This window comes from Fukomys damarensis, unplaced genomic scaffold, assembly GCF_012274545.1.
Source record: "Fukomys damarensis isolate Sample0158 unplaced genomic scaffold, DMR_v1.0_HiC HiC_scaffold_4, whole genome shotgun sequence".
Classification (NCBI taxonomy): Eukaryota; Metazoa; Chordata; class Mammalia; order Rodentia; family Bathyergidae; genus Fukomys; species Fukomys damarensis.
Window position 1 is genome coordinate 33,908,846 of NW_022900916.1, and position 22,732 is coordinate 33,931,577.

General features: G+C 35.4%; 2 protein-coding genes across 3 annotated transcripts in view; both read right to left on the reverse strand.

Annotated features, from left to right (window-relative positions):
* Nucleotides 1-22,732, reverse strand: part of Exoc4 (exocyst complex component 4) — a 741,153-nt gene that overhangs the window by 278,292 nt on the left and 440,129 nt on the right. The gene's annotated exons all lie outside the window — the stretch shown is intronic.
* Nucleotides 19,910-20,083, reverse strand: LOC117283841 (phosphatidylinositol N-acetylglucosaminyltransferase subunit Y-like). The gene has a single exon (XM_033757675.1). It carries the CDS (start codon nt 20,081-20,083, stop codon nt 19,910-19,912), a length of 174 nt encoding a protein of 57 aa, XP_033613566.1.

The window sequence follows — 22,732 nt, forward strand, 5'->3', positions numbered from 1 at the left end:
TTAATTTTTAATTTACTGGTTTATCTGTGGTTTCATTATCCACAGACTGAATACATGCTAGTTTTGGTGCAGGGTTGTATATATGCCATGTTGTTTTTGTCATCAAGTTGTAAAGCTGGGCATTATGGGCCAAATAATAATAAGCTAAAACTCAAAAGATGATATGTATCTGTTTTTCTGTTAGAACAATATTGTATCAGATACTGCCCAAAATGAGTATTTTCAATGCTTTACAAATATTTTGTAACACTGAACTTTGTTGACTAAATAAAAAGCCCGTTTAAATCAGCCTGATAGGACATTAAACATATTGTGCTATACTTGAACTTGTTTTTTTTCAGGAAAGATTCTGTTGTATAGTGGAAATAATAATGATAGCCTGATGACCTCAGTTCTAGCTTTGGTACCAGGACGTCTTCTAAAGGAGGCACAGAATAGTGAAAAATCAAGCTAAAGGAAATGGTCACCAAAGCTAGAGTAAAAATCAGAAGTGTCAGGTATGCATGTGTGCAGTAAGAACAGATACACAGAGGATGAAGAGTAGAGGTTTGTTCTAGAAGATACTAGATTCTAACATTTGAAAGTAACAGATTTCTAGCAATTTTATGCCACCCTCCCCACCCCCATCTTATTCTAGAAACAGACACTCTCTTAAGGCATATAATGGTATATATGCTTCTATATCTCATCCTAATATCAGGAACCAAGATAATATTATGAAAAGTTTGTGTTTTAAAAACATTACATGTAATACTCAAATATGATCACTGAAAAGAAAAAAAAACATATTATACCAAAAATGCTACTTTCTTCATGACAGGGACTAAACAAATATGGAGAGTCTTCTGAATGCTTCTGTTATATAAATTTGCCCCGATTTCATAAAATTTGCTCTGCTGAGGTTACTGCCAGAGAGAACTGGAAAGCAGATGAATCTACTGCCATCTTTACACTTTATTTTCTTCTTCTGCATTCCTTCTAATACTCTGTCCATCACCTCTCCACCCAACATCCATGGACTGGTGTCCTTTTTTCTTGTTTCCCTCAACTTTCATCTGAACTTCAACTGAACAGGCCCCTTCTTTCAGCCTGCTGTGGGAAAAAAGGGTCAGTAACTAAGTTATCAGGCTGTAAGTATCTGATAACAATTTATGTATAGTGGTGATAAAGACAGGTTTAGATGTCTGTACAGTCATACTACCAGGTCTTGAACTTGACCATTTACTGTTGTGAAACCATGAAACATATGTAATCTTGTTAAGCGTGACTCTCCTCATCTCTAAAATGACAGTTTCTAGGCAGTGGGGGCAAACCTATATCACACATGCTGCACGTGGCTGTTTGCTCTCATTGAAAGCCCTAACAGGTTCACTATCACTGTTTTAGGGATATAGCACTGAAATGACACAAAACACATAAACTCCAGATCTGTGCCCGAGACAGAAAATGCACAGTAAATTTACACATTATTTTAGGATATCATTAATAGGTTTTAATTATCACCACCTCATCATCATTTATTAACCCTTTCCAGAAACACTAGTATTTTAAAGAAAATTCTTCAGAGAAATAGTATTTTAATCCAATATTCAAAGAAAAAAAGGATTAGGTACTTATATAAATTGGGAAGTGCTGAACTGAATAAAAGCAAATGGATTTTTTTGATATGTAAAGTTTTAGAATTTTTATTACCTTAGGGTATAATGAAGTGCCAAGAATGGGATTACTAATAGTGTTTTCCAATTTTACTCTTATTTGATTACAGGACACTTTCTCTTGCCTAGAATATGTATCTTCTACTATCTTGCACAACAACAGAATCCTACAGAACACAATTTGGTGCAAAAGTCCTTAATGGAGAAGATTTTAATGGTGGAATCTGAGGAACTAATGGAGGGAGGAGATTTTGGACATGGGAAGCGGTCCTTTAATCCAACACGTTTCATCACATTTAAAACTGCCTACCTTTTCAATATGCTACTAGAATCCCTTTTATTCCTCTCCATCCACCAAAAATGCCTAAAAGCTTCAACGTTTATTTCTTAAGCATTTGAAACTGCCAAAGTATTTTAATTCTTGATTTTCCCTTAAGAATCACATAATCCTCTTTATAATCTACAGAATGAAGAGGGACACATTATCCAAGGGGGGGATATATATTTTAGGAAGGTTATTAAACTTCAAAGACTAAAAATGAATCATACTGGCATTTGGCAAGAAACATTAAAATGCATACAAACATAGTTTTCACATATAATATTAGGATTATTAAATATGAATCCATTTGACTCGTTAAAAGGTATATACATGTATATGAAATATGAATGAAAAAGAATTAACATGTGAATGAATTAACTTCCCATTCCTGTGACAAAATATGTGCAATAAACCATTTATAAAAAAGAGGGATTTATTTTGGCTCGTGGTTTTACAGGTTTCAGTCCATAGTCTCCTGGCTTTGAATCTCTCTGGGCCTGTGACAAGGCAGAATATCACAGAGGCAAAGCATTGGGAAAGTATGGTAGAGGAAGAGGCTCATCTCCAGGAATCCTGAAAGCAAAAAATGACAGAGAGGATGGGCCCAGGCTTCCACTATTTCCTTCAAGGTTAGCCACAATAACTAATTTCCTCCCACTAAGATCCACTTCCTAAAAGGTTCTACCAACTCCCAATAACACCAATATCTGGAAAACAGTCTTTTAACACATGAGAATTTGGGGGACATTTAAAATCCAGCATTTGGGAGGGGCTTAGAGGCGCTGCAGCTGCCTCACAAGTGTCAGGTCCTAAGTTCGATCCCCAGCACCGATAAAATAAATAAAATCCAGAATGTAACATCATGTTCATCCTATTTGTACTGTATTTGTACATACTACAAATATGCACCAATGGGTTTCTATGTTTTTCTCCCAAATACAGAACTCTTCAGGAGCTGAACTCTTCAGAACTCTTCGGGCAGTTAAACCATTTTTTTGTATTCCTAGTGTCTGGGATTTCATAGGCAACAATAAATTATGTATCTGATGAAATAAATAAAGTAGGTGTTGATTTAATTATTTTCTAGTAGTATCTGAACTTTCACCCTGGGTCATGGTTGCTAGAAGTATATTAAAGATGTTTTCTTCATAGCTCAACAATTCATAATTCTCTCATTTCAACGACAACATTCAGATGTAGCCATTAATATGATCTTTAACCTGTCAAAATAAGAAAAAAAACTCTAGGGCAAATGGCCTGAGTTCAAATACTGTCTCTTACTTGTTATGTTAACTTAGGAAAGTTAAACATTTATTTTTTTACATTCCTTCTCATCTGTTACAAAATGGGGGTGACAAAGAGTCAAACAGGATCAAATGAGTCAATCAGTCTAAAGGGACATAGAACAATGTAAGTTATATGCATGCAAAGTGCTCAGGATTTAGGAGCAATAATTCAAAAACAAATTGACTGGGGCAGGGGGTGTCACTGAACACATATTTAGCTGGAATTTAGATCCATGAATATTTGTGATACTCTAGGTCTGAATATTCTAAGAATGTTAGTATATAAAAGTTTTCTACAGCTAACAAAAGACATCCTATATTATGGTATCTTTGCTCATTTTAAACCTTCACTTAATCCAAGCCAAGACTTTTTTTTTTTTTTTTTTTCTGATATCAGGGATTGAACACGGATTCTTGTGCTTTCCAGGCAGGCAGCAGCACCACTGAGCTAAATCCCCAGTCCACAAGCTGAGACTTGATGGCATTTAAAAGCCTCTCTAAGAAGAATCCACCAAATAGTTATGATTCCAAAATTTCTCAGGAAAAGAGCTGTTAGACAATTTTCTCTTATCTTAGCCTGGTGATTTCCAAAGCTTAAGCATCCTTATGACATTCCTTTAAACATCTAAATAAAAAAGTAAACATAGTCTACAAATTTAAAAAAATTAGCTGCTTATTTTTCTCCTCAAACTATTTCCAATCCCTTCTTTACCTCAGCAGAGAAATCCTGAGCCATTTAAGTAAGGCCTTGAAATGGAGCTTATGTTCAATAGCACATATTTAACATTATATCATTTCCTCCTGCAATTCGTTTTTAATGTAGGATCTACTATTATCTTCACCTATAAGAAGAGGGCCCGGGAAAAAAGGGTGGTATCATAAATATTAAGGCATAATGTTAACATCTGCTTATCTGTTTACATATGGAAAATGAAATCTTGAAGAGCTAATCTCACAGCTTTTTAAGTAATATACAGTGAAGCTAGGAAACATATTTAGTCTTTAATACTTATTTTAAAGAAGCAGCTGGACGGCTGTGGTCTTGTCTATTTTCCCCTTCCTATTCTACAAGTCCGAGGTTAGCATTTCCATTATAATAACTCCAAGAGTCACTATCTTTGACTACAGTGATTTCCCCTAAAGGAATCATCAGATCAGTTTCAAATATTTTTAAATGATTTGAGTCAATATTTTATGTAACTTTCCAATGTGATTCAAACATGCTTTTCAGAATTTCTTCCCATTTTCTATTTTCTTAGTTGCAATGTATGAGACTAAAAGAAGTTTCACCTCATCATTTCTCCCATCTCTCAGATAATGATACACTCTCTGACTTCTTCATCATTTCCATAATTTTTATTTCCTGTTCTTAGGGTAAGGTTATTGGTCTCCAGATAGTACAACATGAAATATTTTATGTTTATGCATAGGGTAATTTTTAAATGGAGAGGGACCAAAGCTCTCACCACACTTATAATGGGGTATATGACATAAAAAGGTGAAGAACTAGCAATACTTAAGAGGTTTATTACATTTACAGAGTCATAGTTACAGTTTAACAGGTCCATAGAGATAATCAAGTTCACTAACTTCACTTTACAGGTCAGATAATGAGAGATTAAAAAAGCTAAGTGAATTTGAAAGAATCTTTGTGGAAAAGTGACTTTATCAAAACTGAAAGTGGAAATATAGGTTTCCTCAATTATTTAAACAGTCCCACTTAGTACCGTAAACTGAACACAAGTATTTACGAACAAACAAGAAAGAAATGTCATCAAGACAGAAACTGTGGTTAACTTATTTTCTATAATGTGGCAATACCTTTTAGAAAAAATAATAATTATGAAAACTACATAGAAAATATATGAATGAATATGAAAAATATACTCCCTATTCCTCTAACCACCCCTTAAATTCTTATGTGGCCTGATGTGAAGTTCCTTGTGACACCAATGCGTCAATGTCTGCTCTGTTGTCTGGGTTGTGGGAGTGGGGACTGAACACTGCTAATTCTAAGGAATCAGAAAGTGTTGAAGACAAGATGTTTTGTCAACTTGAGCAGCGATGGACCTCCCTGGGAAAACAAGGATGCTCTCAATAGAAGATAAAACTTAATTTTTCAGCCAAACTGTCATGATGCCTTGCTTGCCTGCCTTGCTACCTAAAACAAAGATTGGTCCTCAGCAAAGCAAGATTACCTTTGTTGTTTCTCAATAAATCTGGGGGTTTGAGTTTGTTTGGGGCTTCACTACATTTTGGTGAGGATCCCTGGCCCCCTGACATTCATCTCTCTTATCAGGGTTAGCTGGCCCAAACCCATCTCCTAAGGTATCATCAATGTTTTCTTACTTCACTTTCTATCTAGTCCAAGTACTATCATGACTTAAACTAGCACCTAAATATTTATGACTCCTTTACGTATGTGCTGCTTCCTTTATGAGCTCTTGAGAGATACTCCTAATTAACTAATTACTTCTGTTGCCACAAATTTAAAACTAAACTTTATTTCTCCAGAAATCTGTTCCTATTATTACAGTTTATATTTCAAACAAAGTTTCTGCAATATACTCAGCTGCTTAGGAGAGGCCTTCTGGTAAACTTAGCCTCTTTCTTTAACTCCAATGGCTTGTTAAGACTGGTAATTCTACCGACAAGACCCCTTACTTTGGAAATAATCTTATTTTGGTTGTGAATACTTCTCAACCAAACTATAAACTATAAACTATATTCACTGCCTTTGGTTTTGCCCCATACAAAATATCCTCTATACTACAACCATGTTGTGGGGGCAGAAGACGAAAAGGTTGAGTAGCATGAACAAAGAACGCAGGCTTTTGGCACATTGTAAGGATTATGTCATTCCCTACACCCTTTCCTATACCATCTTAAATTCAAATTAGATTAAATCATTCTGACCTAAACCTATAAATGCTATTCATGAAATCCAAGTTACAATCTCTATATAAATTGTGCCCCCAGATTTATAGCCTTGTCCACTTTCATACCTCCAAATACACTCAGCACATGAGCAGTGAGTAATCTGTACTTGTGCACAGGTTATCTCCAACTTTAGAGGTTCTGTAAGTTGAATCCTCATGCAAGAATGTGCTTCCTTCCTTGTCCACCTGCCATCCTTTAAGATTTAACAAATATAGCTGGGCATATTGATGCATGCCTATAATCCCAGCTATACTTGGGAGGCTGAGTCAAGGAGGATCACAAGTTTGAGGCCAGCCAGGACAAATCAGCAGGGTTTCGTCTCAAAATAAAGGGTTAGGGATAAAGCTCAATGGCAGAGTACATGCCTAGTATGCATGAGACACTGGGCTCATCATTAAAAGAAAGACATAACATATATGTATAATGTTAACCGAACATTTCTGGGCCTCCATAGGTAAAGATCATTTAATCCCTACAGTTCGCCTCTGTAACATTAATTATATCTTGCTGTACCTATTAGGTACTTAATATATTTTACTTCTAGAGACTTTGTTTCTAGTTTACTTATAACCTAAGGTCCATTCTAAATTTTTAAGTATATTCTTTTGCTTAAATAATATCAAATATCTACCATGTATAATTCTTGAGTGTATTAACAATACAAACATGAATAAGTTCAAGGCCCTAACTCAGTGAGACCACAGTAAGGTAGCAGATTCAAAAAAACAGACAGTTACAATGAGGACAACAGCATTGGTCTCAACAGAGAATGGTTATTTTGGCTTCTTCATACCTATATTACCAACCGATGAATTTTTCCTGTTATTTATATGTTGCATTTATTTATTTTCTAAAGAAAGGCCTTACTCAAAAGATTAAGTTCTTTGATCTTTGAAAGAGGGGGTCAATACGATAGGAAAAGGCCATCAAGAATATTTTACAGAGGGCCAGGGATTTAGCTCAGTGGTTCCACCGCCTGCCTTGCAAGCGCAGGGACCCGAGTTCGATCCCTGGTACAAAAAAAAAAAAAAAAAAAAAAAAGATTTTACAGAATACATAAAAAAAAAAAAATACTGTCAGAAATGCAAGAATAGCACTGGGGATTTAGCTCAGTGGTACCACTGCCTGCCTTGCAGGTGCAAGGTCCTGAATTTGATCCCTGGTAGGAAGGAAGATAGAGAGGAAGGAAGGCAGACAAGAGTGACCAAATCTCAGATAAATGAAATTATACTGAAGGGGGGCAGCATTAGCAACACATGACACTGAATGTAGGAATACAAGTGGGATAAAGTCTGATAGCACCAGTTGAGCATTTAATAGGAATAGAATTGAGAAACTGAGACTCTGATAAAACAGGTCCAACATTTTCTAAGGGCAGCAAAGCATGGCCTATTTCTTCTTTTCTCTAATCTTCTGTGAAGCTATCCATGAAGATTACACTTATTTGTTGGGTAAAATTTTTCCCAATTTCTCTTGCCCCCCACCCATTTCTCAGCCTGGCCAAAAAAGAAAAAAATGACCATATGCGTAACTTCTCCTTTGATGTATACTATTTTCAGTATACTTTGGGTTTCATGAGAGCACAGACTATGTCCTTCTGGACATCCTGGTGTTGACACCAGCTTTGATACAGAGAAGGTGCTAAATACATATTTTACAAATGAAAGACAAGCAAATGAAAACAGACAACCCAGAAAGATGGGCAGCATTACTTCCATGTATGATGGGAGCACTGAATCTCTGTAAAGTTAGCAGCAATGACAGCACTGAGCTGAACTCTTGTGACTCTGCTATCCACGTTATTTTCTTCTGATCACACAACTTCCCTTATAAAGTAACTGAAAATTAAATTTGTAAGTACTGAAGAAACATAAATGAGTTTCCAAGAAAAGGAAGATTAACTGGAAAAGATTTTAGATGTTGGTCTTAAAATAAATTGGAAAACTCAGAGGATATAACAATGCAGCCATTCCAAGGGAAAAGAGCAACTAAGAGGACAATTATAAGGGCCCTTGAAACAAGTGAAAGTGGAAGGTTAGATATGAGTATTTTGCAGTTTTAAGACAACATGTAAAAAACCATATGACAAGAAAGCTATAAATGAAGCTGAGGCTTGGATGGAAACAACAACAAAGAACTCACAAACACCCAAATCAAGATGCTGCTATTTATGGAGTCATTTGCTCACTTACATCATCCAGCTAACTTTTGCTTTTCCTGATTTAATTCAGTCCATGAAAACCAATTTAACTTGAATGAAAAGGAAACCAAGCAGTTTCTCAGAAGATGTAACACCCTCTTACATGCTGATGAATCAGATTTGGGTAGAGGCGATGTAGCAAAGAAATTTCAAACTATTTTGGGCTATGTGTTTTCTCAGGTCTTTCCCTTGCTAACCTTTACCATCCCAGATATTTTACTAATTGGAACTCTAGATTTCAAGCAGAAGTCTTAAGCTGTAATTTGGTACATCTGCTTAGAAATGTGACTAGAATCTCAAATGATTTAATTGTCACATTTAGGAATGGTGAACATTAGTGCAATGACAAATAACTACCAGAGAAATGATTATAAATGTCACTTTGTCAGGGAAAGAGAAAGGCAGGCTCCAACTTCATGTAAGCAATTAGAAGTGTCTCTGTGACCATAAAATAAACTGGTCCTCTAGATGTTTTGAAGATGTCTGATGAAACAAGAACCTTGAAAGATTCAGTAAGCCCATCCAGGGAACCTCCTCTCAGCACACTCAGCTACAGAACATCCATTAGTGGATGGTCCAAAGTTGAGTTTAGGGGCTCCATGATCCAATCACCTTCCAAAAGCCCTGACTCTTGAGCATGACACTCAGGTTGATTAATCATTATATCATCCAAACTATTAACCCTGATAATAGAAATGTAAGGTCAGGTAGAAAGATGGTGATTCAATAACTGATCAGTGAGAGAAGGATTTGGGTGCAATATAGGCTTTGCAGTGTTTCAGATCATACCAGGCCATCAGTTCCTACATCTGCAAGCCAATAGGACTGATCTAGGACAAAGCCATGTCCCTGACTAAGTAAAAACCTACTTGTTTCTTATACTCTGACTATACAGATTCTTTCTGAGTATGAGAATAGGGAGCAAAAAGTTAATAAGACATTCTCATCTGAAAGACCAAATTTTCACAGGATGTAGATGTTGCAATTATGTGGTAATGGCTGATAGTCAAAAAATAATTAATATTATATTTAACTGTTGGCTTTTCTTGTGGAATCATACAGATTTTAATAAATACTGTCTCAGAATCAGAATGGTTATGTTGAAGTTGGAAGTAGGGAGCAGGAAACACTACAGAATCTAAGAAGTCAAGTTGTATGCTCAGACTGATCCTATAAGGGAAAACAACTCAATCAGTACATTCAATATATGAGGATCAGAAAGGGACATTATTATCATGACTTTATCAACATATATTACCATATGTGTATTTAAATGCATATTCATGTATTATTTTATTGGCTCTGCAGTGCATACCAATTTCTGTGAATATTTCTTGTTATTTTAAATAACTGATGCTATTATTAATTCTCCTGGAGTTCTTATTGCAAGTTAAACATCTAAACATGTGTCCTATAAGGAAAATTAAATTATAAAAGTGATATCAATCATTATCACTATTACTATTGTCACAAAAGCAACAAGGAATGTATCATTTATTTCACTAAGTATATAGTTGTGATTATTCTGGACTATATTGTTTTCCTTTTTTTTTTGGTACTGGGGATTGAACTTGGGTCCTTGCGATTGTGAGGCAGGTGCCGGAACCACTGAGCTAAATCCCCGGCCCTGGACTATATTGTTTTCAATGGTAATTTATAACAGGCGTGTTCACTGCAAAGCATTCTAATACTATAAAAAATAAGTAAGTTTCAATATAGAACAATAATAGTTATTTCAGAAAACTGAATCATTAGCAATTTAGAATAAACATAACTTAAAAGCTGAAAGAGAAATCTCAGAACTTCAGAGCAACAGAATGTTACTGGAATTATGTCACTCATATTATGGTTTAGATATATTTCTAAGGGTTGCCTGAACTAACCGTTGTCTTGACATACCTGAATCTTAATGTTCCCCAGTTATATTTTTACTGGGTAATGCCTTTTTTCTGAATCTCTGATTTTCTCTCCTGAACTTATTTCTCTTTTTTCTCTCTTGCTTCTTTTCTTTCTTGCTTTTTTCTCTTTGCTTATGCTTTCTCCAAAATGCTTTATCAAGACCCTGTTCAGAAAAAAATCTCTATCCTAACTTATAAGACCATTATAGAATATCTCACTATCAGTCTGGCTGTTGGAAGAATCATGGGAAAGATGGGCTAAATTGCTGTGACTTTGAAATGTTGGGGCAGCAGATAAAAAGATTTCTACATTCTGTTTGAATTTTCCCTATGCCATCTGTCATGGCTTCTGTCTAGATGTCTCCCCAAAGCCTCATGCAGTCATTGGTGAGGCCTTTTCAATGGTGGCTGGATTTAGAGTGTGTGACACTGGGATTGATTTATGGTGCAATGGTAGGATCAAGGACACTAGGATTAAGGGTATGAGTGCTACCTCCTCTAAGTAGACTGGAAAAAATATAAGGGATAGAAAGAGCTGTGGCCAAACCTTGTGGCTTTGCTCTCTCTGCTCACCACAAACTGTTTCTCCTCTGTAATGTCTGTCTCCCATATTACCCTGGCTTGGAGCCAGCTGATTATGGACTGAAACAGCTACAAACTGTGAGCATCTACAAACTGTAAGTAAACTTTTCTCTCCTTAATTTATGGGTGTTGGGTATTTTGTCTCAGCAAGAAGAAAAGTAACTAAGACACTAAGCCATGTGTATCATTACAAATCTGCTTCAACGAGGTTTCCTCTTTGTAAAAAATGAGTACTCAATTACACAGCTACCAAGAACTACATGCAACTCTACACTGAATACCAAGGCAAGATTTAATGAAAAGCAAATTCTCCGAAAGACAAGCAAGTACAGGCCTGCCTGTGTGTAACTTAAACAGGCAGAAATGCACTGTGGCTCAGTGAGTTAAAAATAGAAAATCGATTAATTTCTATAATTAATATATGTTAATAATTATAATTTGTAAAAAAATCATTCAGAAAAAATTTAAATTATAAAGGTTACTAGGAAATGATTCTGGCATTAGGAAAATTAATGATGAAGAAACTACAAAAGGAAACTGTGAGTTCATTAGCTAGGGTACAATTTTTCAAATTAAAAATTGGTATATTTCTTCATCTATAATACTACTTTAATATAAAATTTAACTAGAAAAACCTAAAGCTGTTTGTTTCTTTATCTAACAATTATTCTAAACAAAAAGAAAAGGTTTATTATGTTTAAAACAAAATAGTGGGAAATTAATCCAACTAGGATTTACTTGGATTGATTAAAAGTTGAAGATGGAAACATTAAAAAGTTAGGGCTAGGGATTTAGCTCAGTGGTTCTGCCTCCTGCCTTGTAAGCACAAGGTCCTGAGTTTGATCCCCAGGACAAAAAAAAAGAAAAAGAAAATATCAAAAAGTTAAAATAAATAAAGGCTATCAGTTAGAAAGACCAATTCTAAAAAGAGTAAGCAAATACATAACATGAGAAGCCATTTCTTCTTTTTTGATACTTTACTATGAACTTTAAAGCAATAAAGTGCCTTTAGGAAGGCCAAGATAATGCTTTTAAAACAACCTTTTCTCCCTCTGTTATAATAAGTATTTCTGCTAACACCACTGGAAAACACAGAAAAGTCAGGTGTAAACACATTCACTCAACAAATATTTATTGAAGGGATATTATGTGTCAGACACTTGGTATTAGACACAGGATATAAAATGTTGAAAATAACTGACACGAGTCCTTTCTTATAAAATTTATATGCTAGAGGAAGAGACAACCAAAACCAAGTAAACAGACAAATAAAATAACTGTGTTGTAGTAAGTACTTCAGTTTTTTTTCCTCATTGAGTTTACTGGTACATTTTAGGTATACAGTACAGTTACATTCATCATTGGGATCTTGTACCTTTACGTGACAGGTCTTGGTTCTCATTTTTTCCCCATACCCCTACCTTCCCTTCACCCCTCCCTCCCCTCCCCATTTAAAAACACTTTATTTCAATTTTTTCATTTTCTTCTATTTTTTTCTTTTCCCTTATTACCTTTCCCCTAGTACTTTAGTTTTTCACAAAAGACAGAGTAGCAAGAGGAAATAATTTTAAAATAAGCCACATATTTTTCTCTATTTTAAGACCTTTTAAAAATGTTTAAGTGCTTGTTATATATACTTATGAACATAGATTTTTTTATATTTTGAATCATTCACGTAAACTTTTATTCATAAGAACTTTTTATGTCATATGAGTATATTTGTAATAGCTTTTATTCTGAGATAGGCTAACATTTATAAAACACTGTTCACAAATCTACTTCCTATATGTTAGCTCATTTAATCTTCAAAACAAGCCCATGGACATACTTCTACTATCTGCATTTCATAGATTCAAAATATGAAGCAATATGTTTAACTAATTTACTGAAGATTGTACTGTTAATTAAAATCAAACCTAAAAGAGGTGGAAAAAAAAAAGCATAGCCATAATTTAAACCAGGTAGCTTGACTCAAGCATAAACTAATATCACCATAATGGTCACATAATATTCCCTCACTCTTATTTTATATTTGGAATGCAGATTTTTTACATTATGAAAATAGAAACAATAAAGACAAAAAATAGAGAAGAACAATGGAAGAAATAAATACAGAAATACAAAAATGCATAGTAGGAAGGAGTTTCCATCAGAATAAGTGAATATAAGGGGTTAAGAGAAAAGAGAAACAAATGAGCTTTCAAAGATTGTTTCCTTTAATTCTTTTGGGAAGATACCAAAAGATGAATAGCCGGGTCATACAGAATTTCTAGCTTTAGGTTTTTGAGAATCTCCACACTGATTCCTACAGTGGTTGTACTAGTTTACACTTCCACCAACAATGTAGAAGGGTTCCTTTTTACTCACAGCTTCTCCAGAATGTTATTATTTGATTTCTTGATCATGCCACTCTTTGTAGGGTAAGGTAGAATCTCAGTGTTGCTTTAATTTGCATTTCTCTAATGGCTAGTGATGATAAGCATTTCTTCATGTGGTTATTGGACATTTGTACTTCTGCGATGAAAAGTCTATTCATTTCACTTGCCAGGTTTTTGACTGGGTCTTTTACTTTGGGGGAGGTCTAACTTTTTTGAGTTCTTTATATATTCTACATATGAGTCCTCCATCTGAGGAATTACCAGGAAATTTTTTTCCCCAATTTTGTAGGATGCCTTTTCATTGTACTGGTTATTTCTTTTGGTGTGTAGAAGCTTTTTAATTTAATATGATCCCATTTTTTGATTCTCACACTATTTCCTGTCCAACTGGAGTTCTTCATATTACAGAGATACATGCATATCCATGTCTAAAGTAGCACAATTCCTATTAGGTAAATCTTGCAAGCAGCTATATGCCCATCAACAGATGAATGGATTAAGATAATGTGATATTCACAAACCATGGAACACTACTGTGCTGTAAAGAAAGATAAACTTGACTCACTTCTAGAAAAATGGCTATACTTTGAGGCCATAATGTTAAGTGAAATAAATCAGATACACAAACTTAAATATTGTTTCTCTTACATGAGAAAGAGTAAAAATAAAGAGTAAAATAAAAGATAGATAATAGGAAATAGGGAGACAGATTTTTTTCCTGGGGGAGGTGATCCAAGGGGAGCAGGAGGGAAGAAAGAGGGATGAAAAAAAAGAATTGGGATGTGTACGTACCACCTCCACACAAGGAATGTATACATTATGTACTACACACAGGTATAAGTAAAATAAAATTGTTTCCTCAGCAAATTTCTAAATACTGCAAATCTAGAAGTGATTATGTATTTAGAATAGCTTTTTTTATTTTAAAAGCTAAGGCTTTTTATTATAAATATAACAGTGGAAGAATCAGCCAGAAGCCTCTTGCTATTTGGGAGCATGGGCAACATGTACCAAACATTCAGCTGTCAGATATGTCCGGTTTGGATGATTTTTGATTCCATGTTCTCAACTAAAAGCTGCACAGACTCTGGAATTTTCTGAAACTCTTGGCATAACGTGATAAATGTGGGAGACACAAATTGATCGATACTGGTATCCTTTGCTGGAAATTCTAATTGTATTTAAGATTGATGTATGTTAGTTGAACAGATGATAAAATAATATAAAATTAGTTGCAATATTAAGAATAATTCTCATCCAATTCCTAGTTCTGTCTGTGCCTCTTCATGTTAACCTTTTGGTGCCTCTAAACTGTACACTTAATGCAATACTGCTATATCACACTCCCATGACTTTCTATATTGAAGAGACTTTTGATTCACCGAGTAATTACCATGCTTCACCGATTCCAACTTCCTCTAAAAGTCATTTTTGAAAAAAAAAAGCTTAAAGTAAAAGTACAATGAAAGGTTTAAGAGCTTGTGCTTTGAAACCAAATTCAAATAATGACCTATATTCAAATAATGATTTCTTCACTACTGATGAATAAACTGAGAAGTGAGGTGGGTGCGACTCGGGGACAGTGGCGACAGTTCACTATATCATTTCCTTTACCTAGGGAGCCTTTCACAGTGTTCTGAACACAGAACATGCTCAATAAATAGTTCATTGTGTATTCTCTATATCTAATTTTCCTGTCTATATTTAACAATATCTAATTCTCTTCTACATTTTTGGGGGCCTCCAGGAAATATGTGTTTGGCAGCTGTTTAACAGTCACATATCAGCAATAAATGAAATGATGTTGGTACCTAATTTGATTGTAACGTTTATAAAGTGCTTTGAGCCGACAGAAATAGTGCCAATAAACACTGTAAAACATAAAATCTCTCTCACCAAACTATCCTTTCTCCTTAGATTTATATCTCTCAAAGTAGGACTCCTATTTATTCCTTTCTCTATGAGATAGACACACCAACCTCAATACAGCAGTAAGAAACAGGGTAAGTGTAATTTTTTAAGAAGACTGATAGTGCCAGCGCACAAAAATGTCAGAGTAGCTGAAACATAAAGATTAGGCTCATTCACCTAATGTGTATGGCTTGATCATTAAGGCCTAATAAACAAATCGTGGGAATCCCTGTCAATTACATCCATAAAGAACAATGGCTGAAGTAGGAGGAACAATGGCAGCCACTGGGCTTTGGACTTAGTTTATAGTTTTGTGAAGGATGGCATCTAATTTCTAGAAAGATCTTGATGTTCTGAGAGAAATTCATCCACTGTCTTCATTTTTAGCTTGAATACATGACATGTCGCAGTGCTTTTGAGTGGGCTTCTGCCAGTGTGCAGAAACTGATGACATGGAACAGGTACCAACAATGGCACAGCTGCTAATGGGCACATTTAAATCAGCGGCTATTCTTCCCCTGCCATCATGCAAAGCCCCTTTTACTGCTTTAAAACAAACACAGCTTAATTTTATTTCCTGCCTGGCTTTGTATAATTTTGACATGTCCTCAGTCAAACACGACCCAGTCTTTCAATCAGTCCCTATTTTTCTGGAGATGAGAAAACAAGAGGAAGCTAAAGTAATTATTGAAAACTCATAAGCAGCAGCTTTAGCCTAATTACCTTGACTTTCCTTTTTAATTTTTCTATCGATTGTCTCTTGTTAATATACAAGTATTGACTGAGCCAGTAGAGCCTGGTGCTACTACGATAAGAATAGATGCCGTTGGGAAGCAGAATGTAATTAAGAGACCCAATATTCTGCTCTTCCTTTTCAGAAACATGCAGGTACAGAAAAGACTTTGGTAGGAGACCCTCTTAAGAATCATCAGCAGCTCCTAAACAGCAAGAAGCTTAAATGTCTTTACTGTCTGTTGTGCCTATGCCACCAGAGGGCAGCTGGGAAAAGGAAAAACAGCTCCGATTTCTTTGTTCTTCTTTTGATATTAAAAGAACAGGACATGTTTCCCCTATTTTCAGCATACAATCTAGAAGAACTTTCAGGTCAACAACTTCAGGGGAATGAGCAGCCCAGAATGAATGCTGCAGCCTTTGGAGTTGTGTATTCCCTTTCAAATGCTGTTGTATTTATAGTCTCAACTTTAAAAAAGGAACAGCATAAAAACAAGTTAAGACTGGGTGAACTAACCTGAATATTAATGTGTCACTGGCATTTCCTTTTAACAGATCCCTATACCTTTGTCTGGGAGAAATTTAGGTTTTTTTCTGTTGTAGGCTATGGAATTTGCTTAAAATAGATATGCCTATTTCTACAGTATTTTACACTTTTCAATTTTTCATAAATTGTTTTCTAGAACATGAATACCTTGTTGGTTGAAAGTCAATTTAAATTATCATCCAAGTGTAGTTCATTGTAAATAAATAGTAAAGTTACGTCCAAATCAGTTTTTAGGGGTCAAGATGACCCTGGTACACCAAGGTATAGTGTTGTGTTCTGTTTTACTTTAGCTTTTTAGGTAACGAAGAGAAAGGAAAAAGCAGGAATAGTAAGCAATCCTAAATCTCTAAACAAAGGTCTTCTGAAGGGCTGGCCGTAACCCTAAGGACTGTGTTGGTGTTGCAAAATGCAAGCAAGGCAGGAGTAGAAAGAATCCAATGGCTACAAAGGAGAAAAAAATGAATGAACAATCATTTGACAAAGAAAAGAGTTATAGACTGGAATACAAGAAAGATGGTATGCTGCACAGCAGAACCATCAGTAGTTCAGTCTCTCTCTAAAGCACGTTACAATACAACAAAGGCACATCAACTAAAAAGTGACAATTCTACAGATTTTTGTGGCATTTAATGAATGGGTAAGTGGATTTCTAATGAAATAACTTCATCATTTCCAGAGGGAATCATTGTAATCAGCTAGTTACAGGCATAAGTATACCGCTAATCCAGATGAGTAAGTGACAATTCATTGGAAGGAACTGAAAAAGTCATACTATAATCCTATATCAGTATAGGAAAGCATCAGATAATGTCACAGATACTCTCCCACAATACAGGTTTCAAAATATTCTAGTGAAATGTTGGTTCAGGTATTTTAGATAATATTTAAAATTCAGAAATCAAAGATGGAAAAATCTTTAGGATTTTGAATTATTTAACATTGAAGGGTAATGCTGTGCTACACACAGAGTTCACCTGGAGCACCTATATACGGGGTTTCCATAGTCCAGGAAATATTTTTGAAACGCCATTAAGTTCAAGGTGGTGGAATACAAAGGCAGATATGACTTGGGCTTTATTTCTACAAAAGTCATTCTCTAGTAGAGAGAAACACTCAATAAAAAATCTGACATAATGTCATAGTAAAAATTATTGTAGTATGTTAAGTCAGCTAAAGCAAAAAAAGGAGAGATTTCATTTTTCTTAAACCTAAACTGAAACAATTTTCTTAAAAACATAATTGAAAATAACAATAGGTTAGCATCAGAGCTGTAGCAGTGGAGAGGCCTTTGCATGCTCAAGTCAGCCAAAAGTTCAAGCAAGGAGACAACTAGTAGACTAGGCAGCTGCTATAAGGCTTACTTAAGGAGACACAGGGAAGGGCAAAGAGATGAAAGAAAAAGAAGTGGTCATCATGCACAACTTGAACAGTAGCTCTTAATGACTTCCTACATATGGCATCATGGAAAGTGGCTGAATCTGTTGTGAGGTAACTTGGATTTAAGTCCTAACTCCACTCTTTATTATGCATATGCCATTTTAAACCAGGATTATTTTAGATGGTGTTAGAAAACTGACTAAAAGTGCTAAGTAGGGTTTTATTGTAAATGATAGAAAATATTCTAGTTACTCTAAACAGAAAGGAATTTCATACAAGAAATTTGATGCTCACAGTATCATAGGAAGACGTGGTGGAGCTGGGTCTGTCTAAGGTGAGTTTCCAGTAATTCTTCTAAAATAACATTAAATAGGTGGACTCACCAGAGGAACTACTAGCCCTGTTACTATGAAGAGTGATAAGATCAATGTGATTTACAATTAATGTAAGAGAAAGGAAGCTTATCAAGTGACTTGCAATATTGTCACAAAAATGCCAACACTCTCATATTCCTCCAGGAAAACAACCATGCTACACACACACTCACAAAAATTGTTCTCAGCTCAGTTCCCCTTTTCAAATCTCATGAGTGCATCTGTAAGAGGACCTAATTTATACCCTAAATACTGTTTAAGGGAGACTAGGAAACACAGCCTCAAAGGGTGCACAAGGACAATGTTGAAAAGTTTCTTAAGTGCCAAAACACCATATCCACAACTGCAGATAATAAATTAACATTCATGATAGGATTTGCAAAAGTAGGGCAGTTTCAGAATTAGCAATCCAGTGGCTCTATATATATCCTTGAGGACTTCTTTCCCTTTTTCTTTTATTATCAAAAACTTATTCTGTCTTAATTTAAAAAATGGCTGCCACAGTCCTATTCAACACATGTGCAAATGCCACTAGTGACAGGAACAAATGGAAGGAACGATTTCATTGTATTATCTTTCAATCAGCAAATATCTTTCCCCCAAAGGCCTCAGGTGACTTTCTCTTACATTCACTGGCTAGAACTATGTAATTTATCCATGCTGCAGCACATCAGTGGCACAAGACATAGTATGAACATGACTGGTCTAGATGCTGACAAGCAGGACAAGACCCTTCCCCGAGGATATCACATTGTGGAGTGCAATCTGAATACAGATGGGATTGGACATGTAGGAAGAAGAGGATAGGGACAGATGTAGGTAGGTGAACAACCAGTTCAGCCAAGTTGCTCATATCCAACTCTCAGCGCCTTATGTCACTCAATTCTAAAAAGAGAACTGTATTTTTATATATACACTTAGTGTATTTTAGGTTAGTATGGCCTATAAGGGGACAATTTTTCTGGTGATAAGAAGAGTGGCAGTGAAGCGGTAGCCACTTTATTTTATATACTCAGCAGCTGTGGCCTCATTGTTGGTGCTTCATTGCAGGCTTAACTCCCAAGCATAGGGCAACTTTCCAGCCTGCGTCTGCTCCAACTCTTTAGCTTCTTCTTCTTCTTCTTTTGTTTTTAATGGAAAATTGTGATTACCTCATTTTTTTTATTAATGTAAGCATTGGATGCCAAAGAGGCAATTTTACAAATTCAGAATTTTTTAAAAACATGAAATTTCTATTTTATTATTTTCAAATGCATTTCTCTATAACTATCTCGTTTATCTGCCCTGGGATAATGTGAGTCACCCCTAACATATAGCTTTACCACTGACCTTGAAGCTAAACAAACAAAATTACAATTGACTACATTTTTAGGTTAACAGGACAAGTCTTCAGATGATGAATGGGGGAATTAATCTCCAACAAGACATTTTGTTGATATACTTCTTCTGATACAGCAGTTTTAAGTTAGAATCCTTAAAACACAATGCAAAGCAGATATACAATTGAAGAAGCTACTGGAGTTTAAACCTCCATAGTGCTAATCTAAGTGAAGGAACGCAAAATAATATTTTTCCAAACTAAATGGGTTTCTAGTAATTCCATCTAGTTGGCCTTTTTGATACAAATGGCTAAGATCTATCATTAATACATATACATCTTGGCTATGGCTGCATTAATTATGCCTGAAGAGTTTAATGCCTGTCTATCTAAGTCCAAAGGTGGTAAAGTCCATACACTGGTATGGTAATAGGCAAGGGCTGACTGTAAGCTGACTGTGCTGGTGAAGCCCTATGGGAAGTTTTTCCAGAGGCAGAACAGAATGGTCCTGCCAAAGAGACTGGTGGAATAAAAATAATCGATGTTAACAGAGACAGAAACATTCTTCTCCCCTACTTATTACCTGCTGCCTCATTTTAAACCATACGACTTCTGAGCCAGGTGTGTCTCTGGCTCTGTGATGGTGGTACAGCTTTTCTTCAAGGATACCCCCATCTTTAAGGCTGGACATTTTGAGAAGTGACAAAACTAGCACATTCTCACTGGTTCTAGCTTTCTTCCCCCCCCCCCAGCTTTCCCTAAATCCCTTCCTGTTAGTCTGACCTGTGGACTTCAAGCCCCACCATACACTGTCAAGAAAACAAGCTTGCAGAGACTGTTTAGCCTGATCCTACAATTACTTCATAGGAAGTCTAAAACAAATCCCTTATTTCTCTGTCTCTCTGCAGATAGATTTCCTGCAATCTCATGTTGTCCTTTCACAAAATGTCTTGGCTTGTAAGAAAAACAGTCCTGCACTATAGTAGGTATACAATAAGGCAGAGGAGATAGGAATATCAGGTCTTATACCACCCCAAGTAATTTGCATTTATATTGCAATTTATAGTTCAGATTGCACTGTTAAATCTCAGGTTGTGTATCAACCTTCACTGGATGAGTTAGTTCCACTTTCTTCCAAAGCTACACACTGTCAAAACAATATCTATTTTATAAAAGTCTTCTACATATAAAAAGGATAACATGTCCTGAGCATACTCATTTTAGTTACTGGAAAACAGTTCAGATGGAACAGAAGTAACAATACAACTTGGCTTAGGAAGAACTTACAGATACATTGGTTCATATGGTACCCTAACTCCTGTCTGTAGCATCCCTGGAGATGTCAGTCACACATCTTCAAATTAGAAGTTAACAGCTTAGAGAATATCTAATAATAACTATTTTAGAGATTTAAAACTATATTCTCTGAAAATGATGTTCTCAAAACTATAAAATACATGAACAAAATTATCTATACAAAATAGGTCACAGTGATTAGAACAACTGAGTAGCTATATAGGTGCAGAGTCTTGCAGTTAATCCCAAAGAATGACTTGTAGAAGGCAGATAAAATAGCACAAATTTATCAGTGTATCATTCCATGCCATCTCCACTATAAAACTCATTCTCCTACAGGAATTGTTATCTTTAAAATGTACTAAGCACTATGCTATTTCCAACAATGCTAACCACAAAGGTAATGATGCTGTACATTTAATTTTTCCAGGCTTCATGTGTCTGCTGGCATTATAAATGAGTCATTAACAGTCTCCTAAATAGATTGACACTGTTGTTTGCTACTGCTGAGAAATTCCATTTCTTTCAAGATAGCATAAGGACCATTTGGATTTAACAATCGAGGGACACAGAAAGCATGCAAAGTTAAGAGAACCGAAAAGTAAATGGGGTCTAACTTTATAGAATATCTATTTTGTCACTAAATTCAAGAGCTGAATAGCACTTTTCACAAGAAATCTAGTTTGGGAATATAGCTTTGCTTGTACAAAGAAACAAACAATGTGAAATAGGAAGAAAAGGGCCAAAGGTGTAGGGGAAGGGGGAAAAGTAGGGCAAAGGAAAGAAGGGAAAAGAAAAAATATGAGAAAAAAATGGAAACAAAGTCTGTAAACAGGGAAGGGTGGAGGGGGTGATGGAAGGGCAGGGCTATGGGGAAAAAATGAGAACCAAGATCTGTCAATGTAAAAGTACAAGATCCCAATGATGAATGTGACTGTACTGTATACCTAAAAAGTATGAATAAACTCAATGAAAAAAAAAGAAACAAACAAAAACACTAAAAAACACCTTGACCTTGAATAGTTTTAAGGATCAATTTGCTAACAGAAAGTCCCTGGATATTATATATATCAATGACAGCCACAATCCACTTTCTAATATTAACACATATCCTGGTTAAATGTGATTCAAGAAACCAGAAACTTTAAGCTACTAATTCTACATTGAATTTGGAAATTCAATATCACAAGAAGGATCCAGATAGCTTAGAAATGTATGGCAAAAATCTTCTTGTCTACGGGATTCAAAAATATTTAGTAAGTTTCTCCAATTTTGAAGCTGGGGAACAACAGGAAGCAGCTCAGTTTAGCTGAAACAATCTTTGCAGAAGAATGATGGGGATCAATTGAAACTGTGGCAGAGGCTTACTATCTAGTGCCTAGAATTTCATGATAATTGTTTCTATTCAAGTTTAGTCAGTAGGGAGGCTTATAAGGTTTTAAAAGATATCAAAAAAGATTAGAGCCGTGCCTGAAAATTAATATGACAGTACTAGATAGGACATAACAAAGATCAGCTAGGATGTTATTGCAATTGTCCATATATAGCCAGAAGAAGATGAATGACTGTGGAGATATTAAAAGAATAGCAAAAAAGGAGGACTGAATCTATAGGATTTAGATAATTATTGGTCTTAACAAAAAGGAAGACAAAATTGAAGTCAAATCTGGCGTTTATGACACAATGGCTAAAAAAGCTAGAATGTAGGAAAACAAAACAACCAACGCCCAGGATGATAAAAATTTTTGAACATGAATGCCAACGGTATTTGCAAGTAAAGATATCTAGAAGGCGGTCTACAATGAGGGCTGTGGATTTTGGGAAAGAAAGTAGAGTGGTATCACATAAATGTAATGGTAAAGCAAGGAATAACATCATTAATCTATATTTAATATAGTAGCTCACTGGTAGAGCAC

Excerpts from the sequence above, each read along its gene's own strand:
- LOC117283841 (XM_033757675.1), bottom strand. The coding sequence starts at position 20,083 with ATGTTTCTGTCTCTGTTAACATCGATTATTTTTATTCCACCAGTCTCT.